The following is a 23888-nucleotide window of genomic DNA, read 5'->3' as shown; positions in this document are numbered from 1 at the left end:
AAGTTCCGCCCGCGGCCGCCAGGTGGCGCTGGGGGTCGGCAGCCGGCCAGGCCCCGGGGAGCCCCAGCGGCTCGCTCCTCCGGGGATGCGGACAGACCCCGAAATTTCCCCTTTGCAGCAGGAAAACAGCAGTTTGCCCACTGGCTGCCGGCCTCGCGCAGGTTAGCCCGGGTGAGCGCCGCACGCGAGGGGATTCCTGGCCGGTGGGGGGGGGGATCCCTCCGCGGGGATCGGCCGGAGCCCCCGCTCCTCCCCCTCCAGGAGAGCCTGGTCCCCTCGAGGCCGGGCACTCCTCGGAGAACGTGATGTCCGGGGCGTGAGCTGGCCCCGCGCGCACGGCTGACAGAGCCTCGGGGCGACGCGGACGCCGCGTCCTCCCCGTGTCCCCACGTGGTCCTCCCTGTGTCTGTTCTCAGGACGCCCGTCCTGTGGGATTCGGCCCTACCCTAATGACCTCGTTCTACCTCAGTCACCCATTTAAAGGCCCCGTCTCCACGCAGAGTCACATCCTGAGGTCCTGGGGTCGGGCTTCAACCTGTGAATCTGGGGGACACAGTTCAGCCCGTGACACCCTCCAAGACCGTAGATGGGCAGGAATTGCTGCTGGGCCCCAGGCCCTGGGAAGGGAGGGAGAGGAAGGGGCGGTTCACGGAGGGGCCCCGGGTGGGGTTCTCGTCTGTCACTTTGAAGGTCCTCCGGGTCCCCCGCGCTGGCCTCCTCGCCATCCTGGGTGGCCCTGATTTGATGGCAGACCGAGAGCTCCTCGGAGGAGGGACCCTGGGATCCACCTTGGGTCCAGGGCCGGGCAGAGTGGGAGGAGGGGGTCTGCAAGGGAGCTGGCGACAGATGATCCGAGCACCGCTTTCCACAGGGGCTCACGGGGGTCACCTGATGGTGGTGGCCCCGCTCACGGCCCCGTCTCTGAGGCCTGGTGGCTGGGTGGCCGCGGGGACTTTGCCGCGGTGCTGAGGGCCGGGGGACACGGTCCCGGGCACCACCCTGCGGAAGGGACTTGGGTGATTCTTCGTCCAGAGCAAGTCGCACGTCTCCCACGTCATGGGGAGGACGGGACGACCTCCTCTGCAGGCAAGAAAGCGGTCTCCACGGGTGCCCCCCAGGCGTCCTCGCCCCCAAGTTCACACGCAAAATGTCGCAGACGCCTGCCCACCATGGGGAGGAAGGGGGTCTACATTTTTCCTGGCTTTTTTTCTTCCCCCAAACTTTTTATTCTGTAGTCATGGAATGCCAATTTTTGAAAAATTGTGGTAAAATACACACGACATAAGATTTACCCTCTCAGCCATTTGAAGCGCACAGCTCAGGGGCATTGAGTACATTCGCACTGAGCGACCGTCCACCACCATCTCCACAAATTCTCATCTCCCCAAACGGAAGCTGCCCCCTCAGACCCCTGACACTTTGGCAGGCTTCCAGCGCCGAGAAAGGCCGGGCCCGCAGCCCGTGGCCGCCCTGCCTGTGAGCGGTCGGCGCCGTCTCTCCATCCACGTGGGGAGGGATGAAGCCACCTCCCTGCTGTGGGCTCTGCCTGGCGGTCACTGCTCAGCGCGGCCTCTCCCTGCGCTAAGAAGCTCTGGTTTAAAGCCCAGTGGGTCACGAAACTATCGATAATTCCCCGGGACGCAGGGCCACGATGGGGAGACGGTCAGGGGAGGGGAGCTTCGCGCTCGGGACAAGTGGCCGTCACTGGAGAGACTTACTCCGCGTGGTCTCCCCCAAAACTCTGATGAGAAGTGACAAGAGGTGTCGGCTACCCGGGTAGGGTTTTAGATTAAGTCTCTAGGCTGCTAATCCCCGAGGTGCCGCGGGCTGAGGGCAAGCACGCCCCTGGAAGTGCTTTGTGGCTTCGGTAACGTGGCTGGAGAGAAAACGGGCGCTTTGTGGTACCGAGGCGGCGAGCGGCGAACGCCGGCGGCTAGAGCCTCGGGGCGGCGTGGGCCCTGCAGGACCCGTGGGCAGGGAGCCCCGAGCGCTGGGAGGTTTGCTGGGGAGCAGGAGGGCGGGGGCGCTGCGTCCTGCGGCCGTGAGGGGCACGGGAGGGAGGGAAGACCCGAAGGTTTGGTTTTTGCAAAATATAATAGAATAGACAAACCTCTGAGAGTCTGACTGACGAAAGAGGAGACACCGGTGAGCCCGAGGAACGTGAAAGACGACAGTCTCAGAGGAAAGACAGTTTTAAAAACTGTAAGAAGCGTGCTGTGTGGACCCATTCGCTTGATGCGCCCACATTCCTCAGAGAGCAGACCCATTCCCAGGAAGATAAAAACTGCCCAAACTGTCTCTAAAACCAGGTAGTAATGCTGAAGAGACTGGTTACCCCCTAAAATCAGAAACGGTCAGTGCCCCTGCCTGGCCGGGGGCAGGCTCGCCGGGACCTCCTTGGGGGACAGATGTGGTCACAGATGAACGCGACATCCTCAGAAAGATGTCGGCAAGGTTGCCAGGCAACGCACTAAACAGCCACGGAGGCACAGGAAACTAAGTCTCAACTTCCCCCTCAGGACTCGGAGAAGCAGAATAAAATTTGGTCACCAAAGATCTGTTGCGGGACTTCCCTGGTGGTGCAGTGGTTAAGAATCCGCCTGCCAATGCAGGGGACACGGGTTCGAGCCCTGGTCCGGGAAGATCCCACATGCTGCGGAGCAACTAAGCCCGTGCGCCACAACTACTGAGCCCACATGCCACAACTACTGAGCCCACATGCCACAACTACTGAAGCCCGGGCACCTAGAGCCCGTGCTCCGCAACAAGAGAAGCCACCGCAATGAGAAGCCCACACACCGCAATGAAGACCCAACGCAGCCAAAAAAAAAAAAAGACCTGTTGGGTTAAAGCGGTCAAGTGTGCAACTTACAAAACCATTTTTAAAAAAAAAAATTATTTATTTATTTATGGCTGTGTTGGGTCTTTGTTTCTGTGCGAGGGCTTTCTCTAGTTGCGGCAAGCGGGGGCCACTCTTCATCGTGGTGCGCGGGTCTCTCACTATCGCGGCCTCTCTTGTTGCGGAGCACAGGCTCCAGACGCGCAGGCTCAGTAGCTGTGGCGCACGGGCTTAGTTGCTCCGCGGCATGTGGGATCTTCCCAGACCAGGGCTCGAACCCGTGTCCCCTGCATCGGCAGGCAGATTCTCAACCACTGCGCCACCAGGGAAGCCCACAGAACCATTTTAAAATTGAGTGCCTGGCTCAAGGCAGCGATGGTCATGCAGGAGAGCACAGGGTTTGCTTGGTCAGACTTGGCCATTTCACAAGAACTTGAGTGCGTAAGCACAAAGGCGGTTCAGTGTCAGGACAGCTGTTTGTGCGATGTATGACGTTACCGACTCAAGGAGAAAACCCACACAGCCAGCTAATAGATATAAAACACCTGTGTCTGATTTAAAAATTAAAAAGGGAGCTAACAAAGAAGAAAACTTGTTGACTGAACATCAAACGACCCACTGTATATGTACAGCACGGAAGTGCCTGCCCCGGGGCGGCGCAAGGGGACAGCGCGAAGACGCTGGAGGACAGCTACTGTTCTCGCCTGAAGATGACCTCCCAGTCTACCTGGAACGTAAGAGAACCAACAGAAAGGCCGGTGGAACTGGTAGGAGGTTTGGTCAGCACCTCGGTTGGGAGAGGTCCGGTTGTGTTGCCTTGATGAACAGCCCCACGTCTCAGGGCTCTGCTCTGTGCTTTCCCACCACGAGCCCCACAGAGCAGCCCCCTTGGGAACAGTCCTGGGCGCTGAGGCCCTGGGGGATGCCACACCAGCCATCGAGCGCCCCTGCTCAGAAGCAGCTTATGCCTTTCCACAGGTGACGATGACCAGGGTGAGTCCCACAGCTCCGTCCACCCACGGGGGCCAGTGGTACGGCCCTCCTGTGCACTTGGAGGCTGGGGGGTGCTCGGCAAGCAGCATCGATGCCACAGGAAGGGAGCGAGACCCACGGCAGACACGCGAACCAGGAGCTACTCTGCACCGTCGTAATGACCAGCGCGACACGCAGCTTTACCGAAAGCACGAAACACCTAGGAGTACACACGAGAAGCTGCGAGACAGCTGAAGAGAATTAAAACCTTTACCAAAAGACAGAAAAGGAAACTTAAATACATTAGTGAGAGTCCTGTGATGGATCAGGAAGGATCAACATTGTAAAAGTGTCAATTCCTCCCAAATTTGTCTATAAATCCAATGCTATCCCAATATAAAAGTGACAGGAAAAAACTAACAAAATTTGACAAGCTAACCCTAAAGTTCAGATAGAGAAATTGTCTGCAAGAACAGCAGCAAACTTCATGCTCACAGCCTCCCTCAAGGCCTCCCACCTCCTTCCTGGGTCAGGAGGGCGTCCTCCTGGGCCCCTCTCTTTCTCTTTCACTTGGTTTACATCCTTATTTTACTGGAATATTTCCTCCAGTGGCTTGCAAAGAAAAGACGCAGGGAATGAATGTATGTCTGAATCCTTGCGTGTCTGATACGTCTTTTTCTTGACTGGTATTTGGCCAGGATGTTTTAAAATCGCTTCTTTAAAATGTCCCACTGCACTTAGCTTTCTTCCCCCCCGCGCCCCCCAAAATTCTATTAGTTGGATGATGGACATCCTGGAAAGGCCGTCTAAGTCGTTCACCTTTTCTCACATTTTCAACTCACTGTCTTTTTGTTTTACCTTCTAGGGGATTTTATAAACTATAATTTCTATCTTTTAATCCTTCTATTGAAAAATTGTATTTGACAATCATTTAACTTCACAGACGCTTCCTAGGGGGTGGCACTCCAGCACGGACTGTGGGTCCCTGGAGGTTGGTGCTGCCTTACAGACAACAGTCCCTATGGGCCACTTGCGTAGACTACGGTCATTGTTGGGTGATGTGCCAGCACGGAGGGCGCTCCCCAGTGGGCAGAATTCCGTTATTGATTTTGCTCCACCAAAAATCATGCCCTTCTGGATGACACTCCATTAGAGAACACGACCCCTTGAAAAGGATGTCCCTTAGGGATGGCCTGCCCCAGGGCAGATACCAACATTACCCTGCAGGTGACATGCCGCTAGGGGCCCTTGTCTGGGAAAAGGCAAGCAGCACAGGCCTACTCTCCTGGTCCCTACGGTTCAATGCAGGCTGTGTCCTTTGGCTTTAACTCAAGTATTTTATTCCTTCACGTGATATCCCTGGACTCCCAAGTGGTCTCGGTCAAGGGCAGACCCTGAATTGCATCCACCCTGCAACTACATCTATGGGTGGGGTCCCAGAGCCCTGGGTGCCGGCCGGCTGGGCCTCTGCTTCTGTCTGCTCCGCAGGGACCCTGCAGTGGGGTGGGGTGTAGCCCAGGCCACTGGGTGGACCGGCCCAGGGTGGGCGTGGTCATGAGCCTCCCCAGTCCATCACAGGAGAACTTGGTGACGGGTTGCTCCTGAAGCTCTGCTGTGTAGGCTACAACTGAGACAAGGGAAAACCAAGGAGTGCGAGAGGAAGGCACTGCGGCCTGGTGGGGCTGGTCCCCGGGAACCAAACCCCTTTGGAGAAGCCCCTGGCTGGTGCTCCAGGGCGCAACGGTGACCAGCTTGTCCCTGGGGATGAAGGGCACCCCCAACTCTCCATGGGGACCGTCATGGGCTCAGAGGCCCTGCTTAGGCCCTGGCTGCTCACCCAAGGAGGCCAATCTACTTGGGGTACAGTGCCAGGGCCCCATTTCTAAACCACGGCCAGGGCAGGGGTAAGGGCCCAGTGCTCAGCGCAAGTAGCTGCGGTCCCCACTGCAGGGCAGGCGCCCCCTCGTCCTTATCCTCCAGCAGGTGGCGGCAGCCAGCTGTGCCCCTGCTCCCCTCCTTCCTGAGCTCTCCCCTCTCCAACAGCCGCCACGTGCTCTGCTGGGGCAGCGGGGGGCAAGGCCCGCCCCGCCCAGGACGTGCACCCCGACAGCCAATGCACAGAGAAGACCAACCCAGCGGACAAGTTCCATACAGGGGCGATGTGGCAGATGACAGGGTGGGGACCACGTGACCAGAGCAGAGTTGAAGGCCAAGCTAGAGGTGCCAGGCAAAGGTCAGAGGGAGGAGCCTGAACGGCCCAGGGGGAACGGAACGGCCTGGGGGAGTGGGGTGAGGTGAGGCTGGTGACGAGGATGAGGACGGCGCTCCACTGGGCAGCCCTGGTGGTGGTAGCAGCCAGGGTGCGGGAAGGAACTGAGGGTGGGTGCGCGACCCCCAGCTGTCACAAAGCCCCACAAAACACTCAACCACCTGTCCATCCAAAATCAAGGCTGTATTTACCTTCATTGGTTGATGTGAGAACAGAATGTTTAAAATAACCGGAGTCTACAGTGGAAACATGGGGTTGAAGATACAGAATCGAACAAAGCAAACAGCTACAGATGGCCGAACCAAGGCTCACACGCCAAGGACACAGGTGTGGATGCCAGGAAACAAGGTACGCTAACGACAGGGCATGGTGACATTCACGGGGTTATGAAAGTAAGACTGAAACCAAAAGGAAATCATGCCAAGGCCTTGGCCGGTGGGAAAACATGAGACAAACGTCTGCTGATGTCCTCCGTGAGAAGAGACAGAAGTTATTTCTTTTGTGCCTTTAGCCTTTTCACCTCCCAAACCCTACTTGTCTGGGGTGGATCCCGAGGACACCGCAGTCAGCACAAGGCGCACACACGTCCCAGGGCCGCTCCGTGGTCCCCCCGGCGGCCCGGCCGCCCTGACCGCTTGCATAGTTGAAGGACGCTGCTGCAGTTAAATGTCTGAGGGCATTTCCAACTGACAGCGGGTGGGTTTTTGTGACCATGTTAAACAGATAACCAGAGGAGTTTCTAGAAACTGTTTTTATAAAGTCTACCTAGGTTAAGAATTTAATAACATCATATATTTATATTAACAGACTATTTACAGTTTGTGTTTTTTTTTAAAAAAAACAAACCGAAAAAGAAACCCTTTTACACTTCTGCATAATAAGGCAAATAAAGTTTTGTACATTATTAATTATCCTAATATATATCTGTAACTTCGGTTCCAAGTACCAAGGGAGGGCCAGGGCCGGGCCTGAGTGGGGACCTCACAGTGCGCTGGACAAAATGACCGTTTTCTTCTCCATAAATAAGACAAAAAAACCCCCTGGGGCTCTGAGGCCATTAAATCGCAAAACCAAACTAAAAGTTATAAAGCAAAAGTCTCTTTTTTGTTTCATTTAAATGTCTAAAGAGCACAAAGTTGAAAAAAATACAAATCTATTAAAAACGCTTCTCACCTGTGGGAAAAAAGGTACAAACTTGAATTTTTTTTCCAGTAGCCTTATCTCAAGCTCGGAAAACTAAAGATCACCCCCAGAAAAGCTGTGTATGACACCCCCGACTCCACGGGCTGCGAGTGGAAGAGCGAGCATCGCCCCAGGGCCGATGGAACTGTGCTTAAGTTCTAGAAACAGACGTTTAGGTTAGTCGACAGCAGTGCGTTCGTTCGTGGAGGAGCCTCCGCACACGCGGCGGGCGCGGCACCGCGGCCACTACCGCGCCTCCACCTCCTGGGGGTTGCGCGACGGGGAGTAGTCGCGGGCCTCGCCGGGCGCGCGGGCCCCGAGCGGCGTAGTCCTGCTCCGCGGCGGCCCCGGGGGCGTGGGGGGCCCGGCCGCGGCCACCAGCGGGGGCGGCGCGCCGAGCGAGGCAGCGGCGGCCGGCGGGGTCCGCGCCAGGAGCCCGTTGTGCAGCGTGGCGGCGGCGGCGGGCGCGAGGCGTGGGTAGTGCAGGGCGCCCAGCGCGGGCAGCAGCGCCGTGCCGTCCAAGTGCGCGGCCCGGGTGCGCTCCAGCTCGTCGCGGCGCGCCTCCCGCAAGCGCTCGGGGCTGTAGTCGTGCGGCTCGCGGTCGCGGTAGGGGCGCTCGGGCGGCTCGAGGAGGGCGGCGGGGCCCGGGGCGAGCGGGGCGCGGCGGGGCGGCTCCGGGCCGCGGTAGGCCTCCCGCAGCGGCTCCCAGGCGAAAGCTGGGCGGTCGCGGCCCGCGGGGCCCGGGCCAGGCTGCGGGGGCGCGTCGCCGTCCTCCCCGCGCTCCTCCTTGACCTTCACGTCGCTCTGGGGCCGCTCGGCCGCCGCCTCGAGCGGCTTCGCCGGCTCACGGCCCAGGAGGCCAGCCAGGCGCAGGCCGTCCCCCAGGGCCGCCTTGCTGGGCTTGGCGCTGTCCTCCCGGGCCGGGGAGCGGCTCTCCTTGACGCGGGGCTCGGCCTCGCGCTCGGCAGGAACCCCGGGCCGGCCCGGCTCGCCCTGGCCGCGGAGCAGGAGGCCGCTGCCCGGGTGGCCCACAGCGGCCGCGGGCGAGGTCCGGCTCAGCAGGCGTGTCTTCTCCAGGAGATCCCTGGGAGCAACAAGACAGAGAGCCCTCCTCAGCCTGGCGGGACACCGTGCAGCGAGCTTCCCTGACACCAAGCTCCCACCTCAACGCGGCGAGGCCACTGCCCACCGTAGTGACCTCAGGGTCCTTGCGTGCATGCGTGTGGGGTACGCTTAGCACCCCGGGCTCCCGTGGAATCACTGCTAGTGGCACCCCGTACACACGCGGCGACCACAACCCACATCCCCATGCGGGTTACCCCACGACCGTCTCCCCTCCACAAGCACCACGGAGACGGACTTTGCAGCAGAACCGCAGAATGCTCCACGGGGACCCAGACTGCTGAGCCCCTGAGCCAGGACAAGTCCTTCAGTGAGGAACGTAGGGCAGTTCCACCCAGGCCCCAGATCCGCTGCAGGGACAGGGTCCTGCAACTCCTTCCTCGTGGGCAGTGTGTGGCCTGGCTGCGGTCACCACAGTTCCGCCCGCCCCATCGCAGGCTGGTTCTCACCCGAGGCGCCACCCTGTACTTTATACAGTCCTTTGCCTCTGAGCTGGGAGCACAGTGGGCACGGCCCCCACCTTGATGAGGGGCTGCGAGGGCAGCTGGGCTTCAGTAGGTCAGATCCGAGGCTCCTTTTCCCCTTGGGAGTCCCCAGGTCCCCCAGCCCCCTGCCCAACCCTCAGTGCTGCACCTGGCCACCATCACCCTACTTGAGCCCCACCCACTCGACCCTGAGGTCCCCATGGGGGACCTGCAACTCCCCGGGCTCCTGATCCTCTGTGGTGACAGTGCTGGCTGTAGGATGCGGGCAGGCCCTGGGCTGCTCCCTGGCACCCTTCCTGGGTCCGGCGACACACATCCCCACCGCCTTCTAGGCTGATTCTAGGTCGCCTCCTCGCTCTCAACCTCCACCCTGTGCACCCAGTGCCTGGCACGCAGCAGTGCCCATGAGTGAAGTGCCCCAAATTCAGGACCTGGGTGGAAGGGCCGGATAGAGAGCCCTCCTCTGCTCCTATCCACGTGGCGGGCCACGGCTCCTCAAGAACACTCAAGTCCCAGCCTCTGCCGCTGACCTGAGAAGGTGGCTCCCACCTCCCCTGCCCTGGCCTAGCTCTGCGGCCCATGGAGCTGGGGGCAGGGGAGCACGCACAAGTTCAGCCTCCCTCCACCTGCCCACAGGTGTACCTCCCAGACTCGGTCCCCCTGGTGGCTCAGCAGCCCCCTGCAGCGTGCAACGGCATTCTCTGCCCTGCTGATCTGAGCTTCCTCGAGGCCCCGCTGTGGTCCACAAGCCCACGGTCCCCGCCAGGGCCTCGGAGGGAGTGCACCCCCGCCCTGCATGGTGCTTGCCCAGACTCTACGCCAACAAGAGCCCTCCGTGCGGGCAGAATGGAAGGTGCTTGGGTATGGGGGCCCCCTTCCCCTAGTCTTTCCCGGCCCTGAGGGTGCAGACTTCACACCCTCCCAACCAAGGAGACTGAAGGCAGAGCTCAGCGTGCCCCGCGGGCGGGTACCCGGGGCTCGGCGGAGCTGCCTAGGGTATGTGGGGGCGGGAAGCCGGCAGGATGGGGGAGCGGAGGGGGCCCCACTCACCGCTCCTCCCTGCTCTTGTCCAGCTCTCTGTCGTGGTTGGTCAGGGCTGAGACCCGCTCGGCGTCTACAGGCTTAGGCCACGGGGGTGGTGTGGGGAAGGAGGGCGGCGCCCGGTGCAGCCGATTCCAGGCCTCGCGGGGGCTGGGCAGGCCGTGCAACGTGGGGCCCTCCTTGGGGGCAAAGAGGCCGCCACCGGGAGCTGGGGGGATGGGTGGCAGTGGGAGCGTGAGGCCGGGTTGCCAGGGAGGCGCACACGCACGGAGATTCCCGACCTCAGACCCACACGTGCCCCAGGGAGGCGGCGAAGGGGGTCCGCGCGGCCGGCGTCAGGGCGGCCCGGGCCCGCGCAGGCGCGCGCGGAGAACAAGGTGCGTGCCCATGCGCGAAGTGAGGGCGCATGCGCGGGGAGAGCAGGGGGCGCGGTCACTCACTCAGCGCGTGGCTGCCCAGGCCTCCGAAGGCGTTGCTGCCCAGGCTGCCCAGGCTCCCCAAGCCCGCGAAGGTGCTTGATCTGCTGAAAGGGTCTGTGGGGGCAACGAGGGCTCAGGGGCCTCCACGTGCGCACCGGACCCTCCCCCCCACCCCGTGGCTCCCGAACCTGGCAGGTGCCACCTCTACAATCTGAGGGGTACCTGGGTTCTTGAGGTCATCTCCCCACCCACCTGCATCCCCCCAGCCCTGAGGTCAGCACAGGCCAGCCAGACGGCACGGACCTCAAGGGACACCTACCTGTCAAGTGACCAGTGGGCAGGAAGCTGCCAGGGTGGGCTGAGGGTCCGAACGGGTTGGTGGTGGGATGGGCAGCACCTGGGGAGGGGGACAGGTTGATGGAGGCCGGAGGGCACCTGGGGCCTCGGCTGTGGCTCCTTCCAAGGGTGGGTGCCCCCTGGATGGCTGCTCCTCCCACTCCAAGCACGTGACCAGGTAGGAGGTGGGCCTTCACCTCCCTGGAGCCTGGAAGACCCCGAGGGGGCGGAGCAGGGAGGCAGGTGCTGACAGCAGTAGAGCCCCCAGAGGAAAAAGGGCAGAGGAACGGCCTGCGATTGAGCCTTCAGGAGGCTCTCCCGAAGCCAGCGGCCCTGGAGTTTCCAACCAGAGCTACAGCCCCGGTCACCTAACAGTGGGTGCGGTTAGGTGCGGCCTGGGTGCTGACGGACACTGGCCCGAGTCACAGCTGCCAGAGGCCGCAGCTCCTCCTGCGGCGTCCCCTGGCTGCAGGCCACAGCTCACAAGCGTCACGGTGGCAACAGCCCTGGCTCCCTGGACGCCCCCCAGGACCGAACCTGGAGGGCAGACGGTGGGCCCAGTCTGGAGACGGGGCTGTTGAGTCAGGGGCCAACTCTGCTCCTTAGGGTGCCCCGCCCCGTAGCCTAGAGGTGAGTGCCTGGCGAGACCAGTGACATGGGCGCCCCCTCGTGTCCCTCCAGCTCCCTGCACCTGTGGGGACCCCAACAGTGGTGCGCTCCTGTGTGCATCACCGGTGGGCTCCTCCACCCAGACACACGCAGGTTCTAGCTCCCAGAGAGCTCCCAACTAGAAACTTGACCTCACCTCCAAGTGACCCTGAGTCAAAGAAGTTAGGAAAACAGCTGGCCCCAGAGCTAAAGAGGATGGTGTATCGATGAGGCCATGGGTGGGTGCGGAGCACAGGGGCCCAGGCCACAGCCTGTGAGCTCTGGCCCAGATGGGAGGCCCTCTGCTTTCTGAGGGGCCCTGACGCCTGGCTGGGGTCTGGAAGCCATCAGGGCAGTGGAGCCGGGGCTGGGAAGAGGCGCCATGCTCACCAGGCCAGCCAGCATGACCCCATCCACACCCATCACGCCAGTGTGCCGACGGGCTGCCCGCATGGACCACGTGTCCACGTGCAAGGGGCAGCGGGTGGGGGTGAGCATACATGAGCTCGGAGGAGGGCGGGGGGAGGTGTCCGAGCAACAGTCAGGGAGGGCTCTCTGAGGAGGTGACGTCCTTTGAGGGCCTGGCAGCTGGGGAGGAAGCAGCAGCAGCCCCGGCGCGAGGGCTCAAGGCCGCTGACCTCAGAAAGGCCTGCTGCTCGGCTGCCCTCGGCCGGCGTCTGGGAACTCGGGTGCCAGGAGGTTTCTCGCCTCCCTCTGATAGGAAGGCCTCACGGGCACTCAGGTTGCTTGTGCAAACAAGGTGGTCTGTGCCGAGCACCTGCTTTCCTTCTGGGAGTCCGGGTTTTGGTCCATGCAGGCAGAGCTGCCTCCGTGAACGGCCCCCAGTAAGAACCCTGGGCGCTGGGTCTCCACGAGCTTCCCTGGGAGACAGCACCTCGCCCTGCTGTCACGGCTCCGCGCTGGGGAATGAACGGCGTCCTGGGGCCCCTCGGGGCAGTGCTCAGGAGGCACCCGCCCATTTCCAGCCCCCCCCCTCCTTGCCGACTGCTGTGTGTCCCTCGGCTGCAGTGCATACAGCCAGGGCTGGAGTGTGACTTGTGCTGAGTCCTGGGAGCACTGCGAGCCTGGGGGTAGTCCCAGGGACCCTGACACAGCAAGGCTGTGGCGCGGCTGCTGGCGGGGGCGAGCACAGGGGTTCTGGGAACCGTTTCCCACCTTTCGGAGAAAAGCCAGACCCTTCCTGGGAGGGACATCGGGAAGGACGCCCCAGAGAGGAGGGCATCCTGGCCAGAGTCAATGCGGGGCTCAGGTCAGCGGGGGGGAAGTCTCCGCGGGGGGAGAAGCTCGAGGAGGGCAGGGCTGCCAGACCCCTCCGGCTACGGCCAGAGAAACAAGAACGCTGCCCGAGCAGCCGGAGGGAAAAGGCGAGAACGCCTCCGCCCGGCCGCCCCCTGGCCTGCATGGTGGCTGAGCCCCCAGCGCCCACGGGCCGGGCCGCCTTACCTGAGCTGGAGAGGAGGGGCCGGGCCAGGTCCTGCGGGTAGTGGAATCCGGCGAACACACCCGGGGCGGGGGGTCTGCTGAACAAGTCCAGCTTGGCGCCCGCGTCCAGTTTGTGAGGGCCCAGCTGCATCTGCAGGACAGAGTGTGCGCAGGGGCTGCCAGTGAGCTGACAGCAAGGTGGGACGCCACCTGCTCCGCTGGCCTTGCCCAGCGGGCGGAGAGACAGGTAAGATTTATCCTGACGACGTTTCAGCGGACGCAGGATAACTGAACGCCATGTGTGATGACATAAGTTCCTGATTGAGGTGTTTCACTCCTTTTCATGCGCTTTTTGAAAGCTGGTGTGTTTACATTTAAAACACATCTCAATTTGGATGCTACATTTTCACCGGAAATACTTCTACATTTTGTAAAATTAGGCTGGAAAAGCATTCCCATACGCAAGTCGTTCCAGTTTTCCAATGACTAAATTTAGCTTCAGTATTAAATTCAAATTTATTAAAGTTAAACAAAACTATGAAGCCAGTCCCTGGGTCACAAGGGCCGCAGGAGGCATGGGGCTAGGTGAGTTCTACCTGCCGAGATGGCAGCGACAGAGCGGGTGCTTGGGTCCTAGCTGGGGGCCCTGCCCACCTCCTTCACTGTGCCTTCTAGGTGGCCCTGTCCGAGCATCTGCATGTTGAAACGCACAATAATCTGTCATAAATCCCTTTCTGTGACTGGTCCTTTGTAGCATATTTAGGACGTGATGAGTTAAAGATATTGTGTGTGGGGTAATGTGTTATCTGAGATGGCAGATGAGAGCACGGAGACCCTTCTGCGATATGAGGGCAGGGTCCCGTCCTGGCCCCCTCAGCGCCCCGGCCCATTGCCCCAGCCGTGGGTCCCCAGGTCTCCCACTTCCCTGCGTCGCTCGGCCAGGGCGCCTGGCACCACCTGCCGGGAGGGGGACGGCCTCGAGCTGGGTTCCTGTTCACCACCTGTCCCCCCCCCAGGAGCACGCAGGCTCCGTGAGCACTTTTGGTTGTCTTTGCCCCTGGCTAAAAACCCAGGCACACAGCAGGCCCAAGTGCTAATAGACACCTGGGGGGGAAGAAGGGGGCAGGGCCGAAGGCCCGCTAGGAGGACTCGACTGATGGTGGGGAGGCCCGCAGGGTCAGCGCCTCCCAAACCCCTGCCTGTGTCACCCTGGGTGACCAGGTGGGAAGTGGCCTTGAGTTCCCCACACACTGCTGTCCTGTCCCCTCCCCAGCTCCGACCCCTCACAGCCCGGCACAGCGCCTGGGCGAGGGGCACCCTCTGAGCCGCGGGCCTGGCCGCAGGATGAGCAGTCAGGCTCACCTTTATCTTCTGCTGATGGTGGTAGATCTGCCAGGCGATCTGCACGTGCACGGCACACCACTTCCCGGGCTTCTGCGACAGGGCGGGTGACGGGCTCAGCTTTGAGGCCAGGACCCCCTTGCTCCCCCCACCCCCCGCCAGATTCCTGCTGTCACAGCGCACCCCTGTGGCCACTCAAGAGGCACCCAGAGTCCTCCCTGGCCTTGGACCTCCCCTGAGGTCCCGCCAGACCCCTTCCTCCCAAGGTGAGGCAAGCAGGCATACACACACTCACCCTGACTGCTGTCCGGTACGGGTCTGACACCTGCCATCGACACAGGAAGAAACATTAGACCCAGGCTCTGCAAGCAGCCCAGCCCCGGGGGGTCGGGGGGAGAGCACTATGTGGGCCTCCACGAGGGGCCACTCTGGCGGGAATGCCCGCCAGGGAAGGAGGGAGGCACGGGCACCGCTGCCACCTACCCCGGGGGCTTTCTGTAGGAGGGTGTGAACAGCACTGGCCTGGCCTGTTAGCTCGAGTGGGTTTGAAGTCTGAGGGGAGAGAGGGACAGGGCACGAGACGACTTTGCAGGCCGCACGCCCAGGCGGCACGAGACCCCCCAGGCGCCACCCAGGGGCGGCCTGGCCTCCCACCATATCCTGCCCAGAGGTCTCTGAAAAGGCTCTTGACCGACGTGCCTGGGCCAGGGTCTTCCCCAAGGGTCAAGGCAGCCCCGCTTCAGGGAAGGTGAGCAGAGCAAGCCCCGTCCCTGGTCCTGGGGCCTCAGGGGGTGCTTCCTGCCCGGGCCTCCTGCAGCGAGGATGGCCCCGTGCTGCTGCCAGCCAGACCCCGCTGCTGTGCTGCGCCTCCCACCCCCAACCCCAAGCGCTGCCAGCGGGAGAGGTGAGAACGAGTGAAGCCAGGCTCTCCCGGCCCCGTGGGGCACAGAGGGCCCCACCAAGGGTCAGGATGTTCTGCACTGAGGTGAAGACCCCTTGGGGGCCACCCGGGATCCCGACACACACAACCACGTGCGAGGCGGCTGGAGCTGCCCCGGGAAGGGAAGGGCTGGCTGTGGGGGGGGGGGGCGGCGGCGGTCCTGCAGACCCCACCCACAGTGCCCACCCCCCTCCTGGGAGCAGCTGGTACCTTGGGCTGAAAAGCACCCTGCAGGGATCCAAAGGGACCTGGGTGTGGGAGCAGGGCGGGCAGTCCTGGGACGGCTGGAGGGAAGGGCGGGAAAAACTGCAAAAGAAGGCGGGAGGAGCATTCCAGGGGCCTCGCCGGATGCTTGGACGTCCAGGGCAGGGACGCTGGGCCCAGCCCTCTGGTCCCCACTCCGTCACCCCTGCGCTGGGTGGGAGGCTACACGGAGACTGCACAGCCCCGCCACCCTCCACACCCCTCACCCTGCCTGGAGAGCCCAGAGCGCGCAGGGACACTCACGTTGGAATGTCGGAAGTAGGGACTGTCCAGCTTGGGCGTGTACTTGTCAAACTGGAAGGGAAGGAGGCAGAGAGTGAGGCCTCCGTCCACGTGGACACCCTCCGCTGGCCAAGCACCCACCCACGCCCTCGGGCCAGGCAGTGGCCAGAGTGAGGCTGGTGGCCTTCAGCCAGCTGTCCCCTAGGCTCCCCGAGGGTGCTGCCCTTTGGCCTTCCCTGTTCTAGTGGTCCCTGCACGGGAAGCGCAGACTCGCCCATCTGGTGTCTGTGGCCATGACTGGGGGGGCGGGGGGGGGAGAGCATGGAGCCCAAGGCTGGTGGTTAGGCTGCAGGACACACCTAGGCCACTGGCAGACTAGTCAGTGACAAAGCAAAGCTAGGTGGGAGCAGAGGGGACTCTGCCCCACAACAGCTGGCTCAGGGGATGAGACCTCGAGGACCAGGAACATGGGAAGAGTCCTGGCTCCCGTGGCCCCTCAGTCCTGTCGGGCCTCCGGACCTGCCGCCCTGCTGCCAGCGGAGACACTGAGGACCCCACGTGGGTGCAACTGGCCCCACGGCCGTGTGGACACGCGGTGCTCCCCAAGCCCGAAAGAATGGCTCAGGATGGGGAACCTCATGGCGTGACCCGGGGCGGGGCGGGGCGGGGGGGGGGGGGACGAGAGGAGGCGCTGGACGGACAGCCAGACGGAAGGGGATGGTGTCAGCCTGCATGCGTGCAGAGAGCGTCTGCGTGTGCCTGCTGCGTGTCCCGCGCCCGGGCCGCCCCCGCCCGCCCGCCCGCCGGCACGCAGCCTACGCACCGGCGGGGGTGCGGCGGGCGGCAGGAGCGGCGTCGGGGGCGGCCCGGCAGGGAAGGGGGCGAATGTGTGTTGGTGCTGGTGTGTGTGCTGGTGTGTGTGTTGGTGCTGGTGGAACTCCGCCCGCAGCAGAGCTCCCGGGCCCAGGGGGGCGCTCTGGACCAGAAAACGCGCGTTCAGCTCTTGCCTGAGCAGCTCGTGATCTACAAGAGAAAAAGAGAGAGACAGAGAGGCACGTCGGCCGCGGGCTCCCGGCGGGGCGAGGCGGATAGTCACCTGCTGGCACTCCCGGTTTCGGCAGGCCAAGCCGTGGTGGCCGCTCGCTACGTGCGGGCCCCAGGGTGGAGGTAAGAGAGGTGCCTGTGACCAAGTACCAATCAGAATCCCCGAATGAGGCTGGCAATACATGATTGGCTGGCTGAATGAGATCAACAGGCTGGCATCTAAAGGCAAGAGAGAACACCGTGAGCCACCCTGGGAGCCCCCGGAGACAGCCCTGAAGGGGAGCCCTGCCCGTCCCAGCACCCCCAGACCAGTGTCCTGGTCCCATCCTGGGGCACTGAGCTGCCCCCAACCCAAGCTAGGCCGACAAGATTTTAGAAAAAAATTGGAGACCCACAGAGAAATCCTTAGTGGCCTAAGATTTGGCCGTGAGGGGGCCCCTGCTGGAATCAGGCAGGGAGGGAGAGGCCAGGCTGGGCAAGGCCAGCTGCTGTTCACCTGGGGCCCCTCTCCTCCACAATTCAACCCTCCCCCCTCCCCCGCCCCCCCAGCAGCCCAGGGACGGTGGATGGGAAGAGCCACGGCAGGCCCTGGGAGCCCTCACTGCCATGACCACGGAGCAGCTCCAGGTTTCACCAACTCCCTGCCCCAGACTGCCTGACCAGGCCTAGCAAGGACTCAGAATGGAGCAAGGGATGTGTGTGTCCGTGTACGCATGTGTGAGCACCTGTACCTCTGTGTGTGTGTGTGCGTGTGTGCGCACACACAACCGAGGCCCTAACAGGAAGCTTCCTCTGCCCTGGGCAAGGTGGCCTGCTAGCGCTATGGGCTGCCGGGGGGCTGCCATCCAGCTGGGTGGGGTCTGGAGGGCCAGGTGATCACTAAGGATACAGACCTCGGGGGCTGGCCCCCTCCCCAGGGGCCGCGTCCCTCCCCCCGAGGGTTAGGGTCCGAGAGTGCAGGAGAACAGTGACCCCGCTGCCCCACCAACGGCGCCCGGACCTACCGGCGGGGTGTCCTGGGATGACCAGGCTGTTGGCCGGCAGCGCCGGGGGCGGGGGCAGTGTCGGGGGCGCGGCGAACATGGCCGCCGCGTGGTGCTGGTGCTGGGCCTGCGAGCGGAGCGCCAAGTGTGAGGTAGAGAGGTGGGGGCCCGGCCCGTGAGGCGACAGGGACGCGTGCTTCGCGAGCCCCAGGCTGGCGCCGCTGCTGGCGCTGCTGCTCCTGCTGCAGGGAGGGGCGCTCAGTGCCCGGCCGGCCGCGCGCCCCGCGCCCCCCTGCGCCTGCGCAGGCCCCGCCCCGCACCCCCCTGCGGCTGCGCGGGCCCCGCCGCGTGCCCACCTGAGGCTGTGCAGGCCGTTGTGCGCTGCGGCGCCGGGGCCCGGGAAGGCGCCCGGGGGGAGAGGCACGTGCGTCGGGAGCGGAGCCCGGGTCTGCAGGGGCGCGGGCGGCGGCTGCGGCGTGAGGCGGGGCAGGGCCGGGGCTTCCTTCTTGACGGGTGGGCTGGACGGGGCGCCGGGCGCGGGGCCGGCGGAGGGCAGGACCGGCGCGGGGCTGCGCACAGGGGGTAGGAAGGGCGGCTCGGTGCTCAGCTCGCGGCTGCGCTCCAGGCCCGAGACTTTGAGCGCCGCCCCGGCCTTGGCCTCGGACTTCTCGCCCAGCGTGGGTCCTGCGGAGAGAGGGGCCGGAGTGAGCCGGGGTCCTGGCTCACTGAATGCCATCCAGGGCTGTTTCCGACGGGGAGACACGCGGCGCGGAGCTCCTGCCCACAACACCTCGGTACCCCCGTCCCCCGGGCTACCTGCCCCGAGGGCCGACCCGCAGGGAGTGTCCTGCACCTCCTGCCCACGGAGATCCCAGCGCAGGGACTGTCCCGGCCCCATTTTACAGAAGGAGACCGAGGTGCACGAGGGAGCCGGGCCAGGCAGGGCTCTGGGCTCCCAGCTCATTCTGTCGCCCTTCCTTCCTCCGGCAGGAGCTTCACTTGTGCTAGCGGCTGCTCCTTCTGGACCCACCCGGGTGACCCCTGGCCTAAGCCCTCTGTGGGCCCTTGCCCTGGGGCAGACTTCCGGATGACAAGCCTTGCCTGGTCTGTCGGGAGGAAGCTGCTGCGGGCCAACACTGCCCCCCTCTTCACCGCCCAGAGCCTCTGCTCCCCTCGGAGCTGCGGGCCTGCCCTTGGGCCATGAGCTCCAGCCAGCCGCCTGCTCACTTGAGACCCTCCTTCTGAAACTGCTACAAGGGAGGCCTCAGGTCACACACCCAGCGGCCAGGCAGAGGACAGCACCCCAGTCCCCAGGAGGAGTGGCAATTCAGGTCGCTGGGCTGCGGGCTGACCCCGTGGCTGCCACGCTGAGTGAAGAGCTGGCCACAGACTCCCCTGCGGCTGCAGGGCAGTGTGACCCAGGCTGGCAGAGAGGTGAGAGGTCTGGAGCCTCTGGGAAGTCTCCTTCCCTAGGGCGACACCTCCCTCTGCCTTGGGTCTGTTTGCTTAGGGACGCACCTACAGAGGAGGCCACTGCCACCACTCCTGCAACAAGGACAGGAACAGAGGGCCACTGGCTTCAGCCCACTTGCTGCTCACAGCTGCCCAGGGACGCTAGCCCTTTCTCCCCTCCTGTCTCTCTCACATCTCCACACGAGGCCCTCACAAAGTAAGAGCAGCCATCAGGATGGAAAGAGGCAGGCATGGGCCATGCAGACCTGGACGTGACCCCACGTGTGCCACCAGTGCCCCAGCCCTTCTGGAGACACCTGGAACCTTCTAGAGCCTCCTGCCACTGGAAAAGCACTGCTACTCATCACCCCTCCCCCGCCCCCCCGCCACCTCTCTGGATACCTCAAAGCCCAGAGTTCCCTGAACTCTGCTGAATCATAACCTCCAAACCTGTGACTGTGACTGTGACCTTATTTGGAAAAAGGGTCTTTGCAGCCGTAATCAAGCTAAGAATCTCAAGATGAGATCAGCTTGGAATCGGGTGGGCCCTAAATCCAGTGACGGTGTCCTTGTAAGGGACAGAAGAGGAAGAGGCCTCATGAAGGCGGAGGCAGAGATGGGAAGGATGCAGCCAGAAGCCCAGGGATGCCCAGGTTTGCAGGCAATACCAGGAGCTGGAAGAGGCCGGAGGCACCCCTCCCCTGGAGCCTCTGGAGGGAGCGCAGCCCTGCGCACACTTGACTCCAGATTTCTGATCTCCAGAACCGTGAGCAGGTGAATGTCTGTTGTTTCAAGCCACGCGGTTTGTGGTCATTTGTTGAAACTGATACACCCTACGTTAATTCCGTCTGAAATGCCAGCTGAGCATGCCTGGCTCCTCGGAGCCTCTGGTGGGCCGCCTTACCCAGACTCCCCAGCAGGTGTCTGCTCGGCTGCAATGCTCTGACTTGAGGAAGGGGCTTCTTGAGTTCAAGGCACGTAGAGGCCGTGCCCAGCTACCAGGCCAGCAGGACCCACGGTGCTGCGGGTGCCCCAAGACCTGTCCTGTGTGCTCACATCCTGAGGGAGCCCTCCAAGCAAAAGGGCCCCTTCTCTGTGCTGGGTCCAGTGAAACCCCCTTCCCGGCCACAGCCCACAGCCGACAGGCTGGGTCACAAAGGCCTATCCTGGCCTTGATGGGACCGTGGCCAGGCATCCACCCTCCAGAGCAGTGTCGGCCAGAAGAGCTTTGTGGGACAGTGAAATGCTGGGTACCTGCGCCATGCCACTCGGGGGTCACTGGCCAGGGCCTGGGTGTGCTGGCGGGGCCGCATCCCGAGCCAGGAGCTGCTGGCCATCCCAGAGCACCTGAGCCCGTGAGCCCGGGGAGGGCCCGGGAAAGTGCGCTCCTCACGGTCCCCAGCGGTGCAGGGACCCCACTTTGGGAACCGCCGCTCCAGAACTGCCCAGCTCTGGCCGAGACACTGGCCCCGTTCCCAGCTTCCCTTGTTTCCTTGTGGTTTTCCTGGGGGGTTGGCGGGGGGACGGGCTGCATCCCTCAGTAAATGACAGCACCCAACTCCTGCCTGGGGCTCTGCACCTGAAACCCAAGACAGAGCCTAACTTGGGGGCTGCCACGGACTTCAGGAATGTGTCCTGTCCCTTCCTAGAGGCCAGGAGCCCAGGGACACACTTACCTTTATCGGCTGCCGGGGCAAAGAGCTTCTCGGAGCCCACAGACGCCTGGAAGAAAGAGAGAAGGGTCAGAGGCCAGAGAGACCTACAGGGCTGGGGTGAACCTGGCCCTCACCCCCTGCCCCCGGCACCCAGGAAACAAGTCTGGGCAGGTTCTGCGCACACAAGGGCCGCCCAGCCTGGCAGAACACATCCTTCTGGGCCCACAGCCCCCGTGGAGGAGGGTGACCACGCCCAGGCCCAGCTGCAAGTGCTCGGACACAGGTCATTCGGCCTGTGACCAGGGAACCAAGGATGCCCCACTCAGCAGCGATGCAGGGGCTCAGCCTGGCCCTGCTGGGTGGGGAGCTAGGACTTGGGAATCGGGGCGCCAACCCGCGGAGCCGGCACCAGGAACCCGAGGGCTCTGCTGGGCCTGGCACTGGAGGTGGCAGGGTGGGGGAAGCAGAGTTGGGATGCCTGCGCCCCCCAGCCCCAGGCTGCAGGACACCATGTGCCATGCCCCAGACATGCTGAGTCACAGGTCTGGGAACCCCGGCCACCATGATGCACTGAGTGTCCAGGGTGGAGTGGGGTCAACCCACTTCAGGAGGGAACGTGGCAGTTTCTGATGGGCCCCTGGGCCGCTCGGCCTCTCCCCTCCTGGGGAGACGCCCCCGTGTGCGCCGGGCCTTGGTGAGGACAGTCAGGATGAGGATGTGGCCCACCCACCGGTTCACAGCCGCAAGCCCGTAAGGCTGTTCTGAGCAGACCTTTTCTCCCTAGCTGGTGTTGTTTTAAAACAGTTTCGCTGAGATATGATTCACGTACCATACAACATGCCCACTGAAGGCACACAGCTGTGGGCAACCATCACCTCCACCTGTTGTAGAACATTCTCAGCACCCCGGAAAGAAACCACATGCCCTTCAGCTATTGCCCCAATCCTCGCATCTCCCCCCGCCCTGGGCACCACTACTCTGCTCCCAGCGTCTCCCGATGCCCCCATCGTGGACTTCCTCGGGGAGAAAGCAGACAGTGGTTGCTGTTGGCGTGGGGTGACTGAGTACCAAAGGGCATGAGGCCTCCCCCCAGGACGGCCACTGTCAAGAAAGACAGAAAACAGCCGGGGCTGGCGAGGACAATGTGGAGAAATTGGAACCCTTGTGCGTTGCTGGTGGGAATGGAAAACGGCGCAGCCGCTGTGGAAAATGGTACGGAGGTTCCTCAAAAAATCAATCATAGAACTACCGTATGATGCGGCAATCCCACTTGTGAGCATATGTCCAGAGAACTGAAAGCAGAAACTCAAACATGTATCTGTCCACCCGTGTTCACAGCAGCATTATTTACAATAGCCAAAACGTGGAAGCAGGGACTTCCCTGGTGGTCTAGTGGCTAAGACTCCGCGCTCCCAATGCAGAGGCCCTGGGTTCGACCCCTGGTCAGGGAACTAGATTCCACATGCCAGCAACTAAGAGCCCGCCCGCCGCAACTAAAAAGATCCCACACGTGGCAACGAAGATCCCGAGTGCCGCAACTAAGACCCGGCGCGGGCCAAATAAATAAATAAATATTTTTAAAACCCCCAAAACTAAAAAAAAACAACAAACGTGGAAGCAACCCAAGTGTCCATAAACAGATGGCTGGATAAACAAAATGTGGTGTATGCACACAATGAAATATTATTCAGCCTTAAAAAGGGAGGAAACTTTGACATGTGCTGCAACGTGGATGACCTTGCGTACACTATGCTCAGTGAAGTAAGCCAGTCACAAAAGGACAAATCCTGTGCAGTTCCACTATATGAGGTCCCTAGAGCAGGCAAATCCATGGAGACAGAAAGCAGGCTGGTGGGTGCTGGGGGAGGGGGAGGGGGAGGGGAGGGGGCATTAGCGTTTAATGGGGACAGAGTTTCAGTTTGGCAAGATGAAGAAATTCTGGAGTTGGATGGTGGTGATGGTTGCACAACGATATGAATGTATTTAATGCCCCGAGCTGTACACTTAAAATGGTTAAGATGGTAATTTTGTTATGTGTATCTCACCATGATAAATAAAAAACTTAAAGAAAAAAGCATGAAAGAGCTCTCTGGGGTGATGAAGACATTCTCTGTCGGACTCCGGTGGGGGTATGTAGTGGTATGTATCTGTCGAAACGCACCCAACTGTACACTTAGAACAGGCGCATATTGTTGCGCGTAAATTGTGGTGCAAGAAAGTCGATCATGAGATGGGGACCGAGGCGAGAACACACTGACAGGTGAACAGAACAGAAACGAGAGTCCCAGACACTGACGCCCACGGGAGGCCCAGCACAGGCAGGGCCCGGGTCTGTGGGAAAGGGCAGGAGCTGCTCGGACGGAGGCTCCCCGGGCCCGTGTCACTCCAGGCCTGCTGACGGCAACGTGCAGAGCGAACCGTGAACAGACCGCTGTGTCCCTTACACTCGTGCTGGGGTGGGGCCACCTGCCTAACCACGCCCCGAAACCCCGCACTGGGAAGAAAACAGGTGGCAAACGCAGCCCGAACACAGGCCCACGCTCCCCGGGCTGGACTCGGACCCGCACCAGAGGGGAGTCTGCTAACCGGGGCGCCAGGGGAGCAGGGAGCTGAGGCCGGGGTGCCCTCTGCAGGGAGGCTGTGCCTTGACCTCTTCCTGAGGGTATTCCCGAGGCATCCTGCGTGGTGAGCAGCCTGGATCGTGGCCTCACCCGAGGAGACCCCGGGGTGGGGGTGGGGGGATGGGTGGGTGAGGGGTCCACCTGAGCTGGGGGTCCGCGGATGGCAGAGTCAGCAGTGCCAGCCCGCCCACCCCTCAGGGCCAGAATAGGGACACCTCACGCCAGCTCACTCTCCACCAGGCACGGCCCCAGCTCTGCTGGGAGCTACGGCCATGTGTCCAGGCGTGAGGCCAGGTGCCCCCAGAGCCCTGTATCCTCCCGCAAAGGCCCATGAGTCACCTATCCTCCCACCCAAAGACCCCCAGGCCTAACAGGACTGGACCCTCGCCACGACCCCAGGAGGGGATCCTGTTGACACTTCCACTTGAAGCCACACAGCTCGAGTGACAGCTGCTTAATTACTAGCTGGTCTCGTTAACACTCTCACAAATTAATTCTCCACACAGCAGCCAAGAGTATCTTTAAAAGCCAAACCAGAACAAGTCACCCTGGACTGAAAACACTCCAGTGCCTTCCCACTGCCCCAAACTACAGTGTGAGCTTCTCCCCC

General features: G+C 62.3%; 1 protein-coding gene across 8 annotated transcripts in view; it reads right to left on the bottom strand.

Moving 5' to 3' along the window:
* Positions 1-6265: 6265 nt before the first annotated feature.
* FBRSL1 (fibrosin like 1) overlaps positions 6266-23888 on the bottom strand; it is an 88352-nt gene continuing 70729 nt past the window's right edge. For 3 of the 8 annotated variants that reach the window (XM_061168939.1, XM_061168940.1, XM_061168941.1), the window contains 15 exons: positions 20679-20724; positions 17907-18234; positions 17572-17792; positions 16718-16786; positions 16347-16546; positions 15545-15595; positions 15248-15343; positions 14581-14649; positions 14393-14422; positions 14119-14190; positions 12778-12907; positions 10649-10726; positions 10351-10443; positions 9920-10118; positions 6266-8346 (listed from right to left, as the gene is read on the bottom strand). In XM_061168939.1, coding sequence (XP_061024922.1) covers positions 7509-8346; positions 9920-10118; positions 10351-10443; positions 10649-10726; positions 12778-12907; positions 14119-14190; positions 14393-14422; positions 14581-14649; positions 15248-15343; positions 15545-15595; positions 16347-16546; positions 16718-16786; positions 17572-17792; positions 17907-18234; positions 20679-20724 — 2520 coding nt within the window. In that variant the 3' untranslated portion in view covers positions 6266-7508. Of the gene's footprint in view, positions 8347-9919; positions 10119-10350; positions 10444-10648; positions 10727-12777; positions 12908-14118; positions 14191-14392; positions 14423-14580; positions 14650-15247; positions 15344-15544; positions 15596-16346; positions 16787-17571; positions 17793-17906; positions 18235-20678; positions 20725-23888 lie in introns of all 8 variants that reach the window. The other 5 variants (XM_061168938.1, XM_061168944.1, XM_061168943.1 and 2 more) reach the window with 5 other exon arrangements.

Source organism: Eubalaena glacialis, chromosome 15, assembly GCF_028564815.1.
Source record: "Eubalaena glacialis isolate mEubGla1 chromosome 15, mEubGla1.1.hap2.+ XY, whole genome shotgun sequence".
NCBI lineage: Eukaryota > Metazoa > Chordata > Mammalia > Artiodactyla > Balaenidae > Eubalaena > Eubalaena glacialis.
Note: the sequence above shows the minus strand (reverse complement) of the source record. Positions and strands in the feature narration are given on the sequence as shown.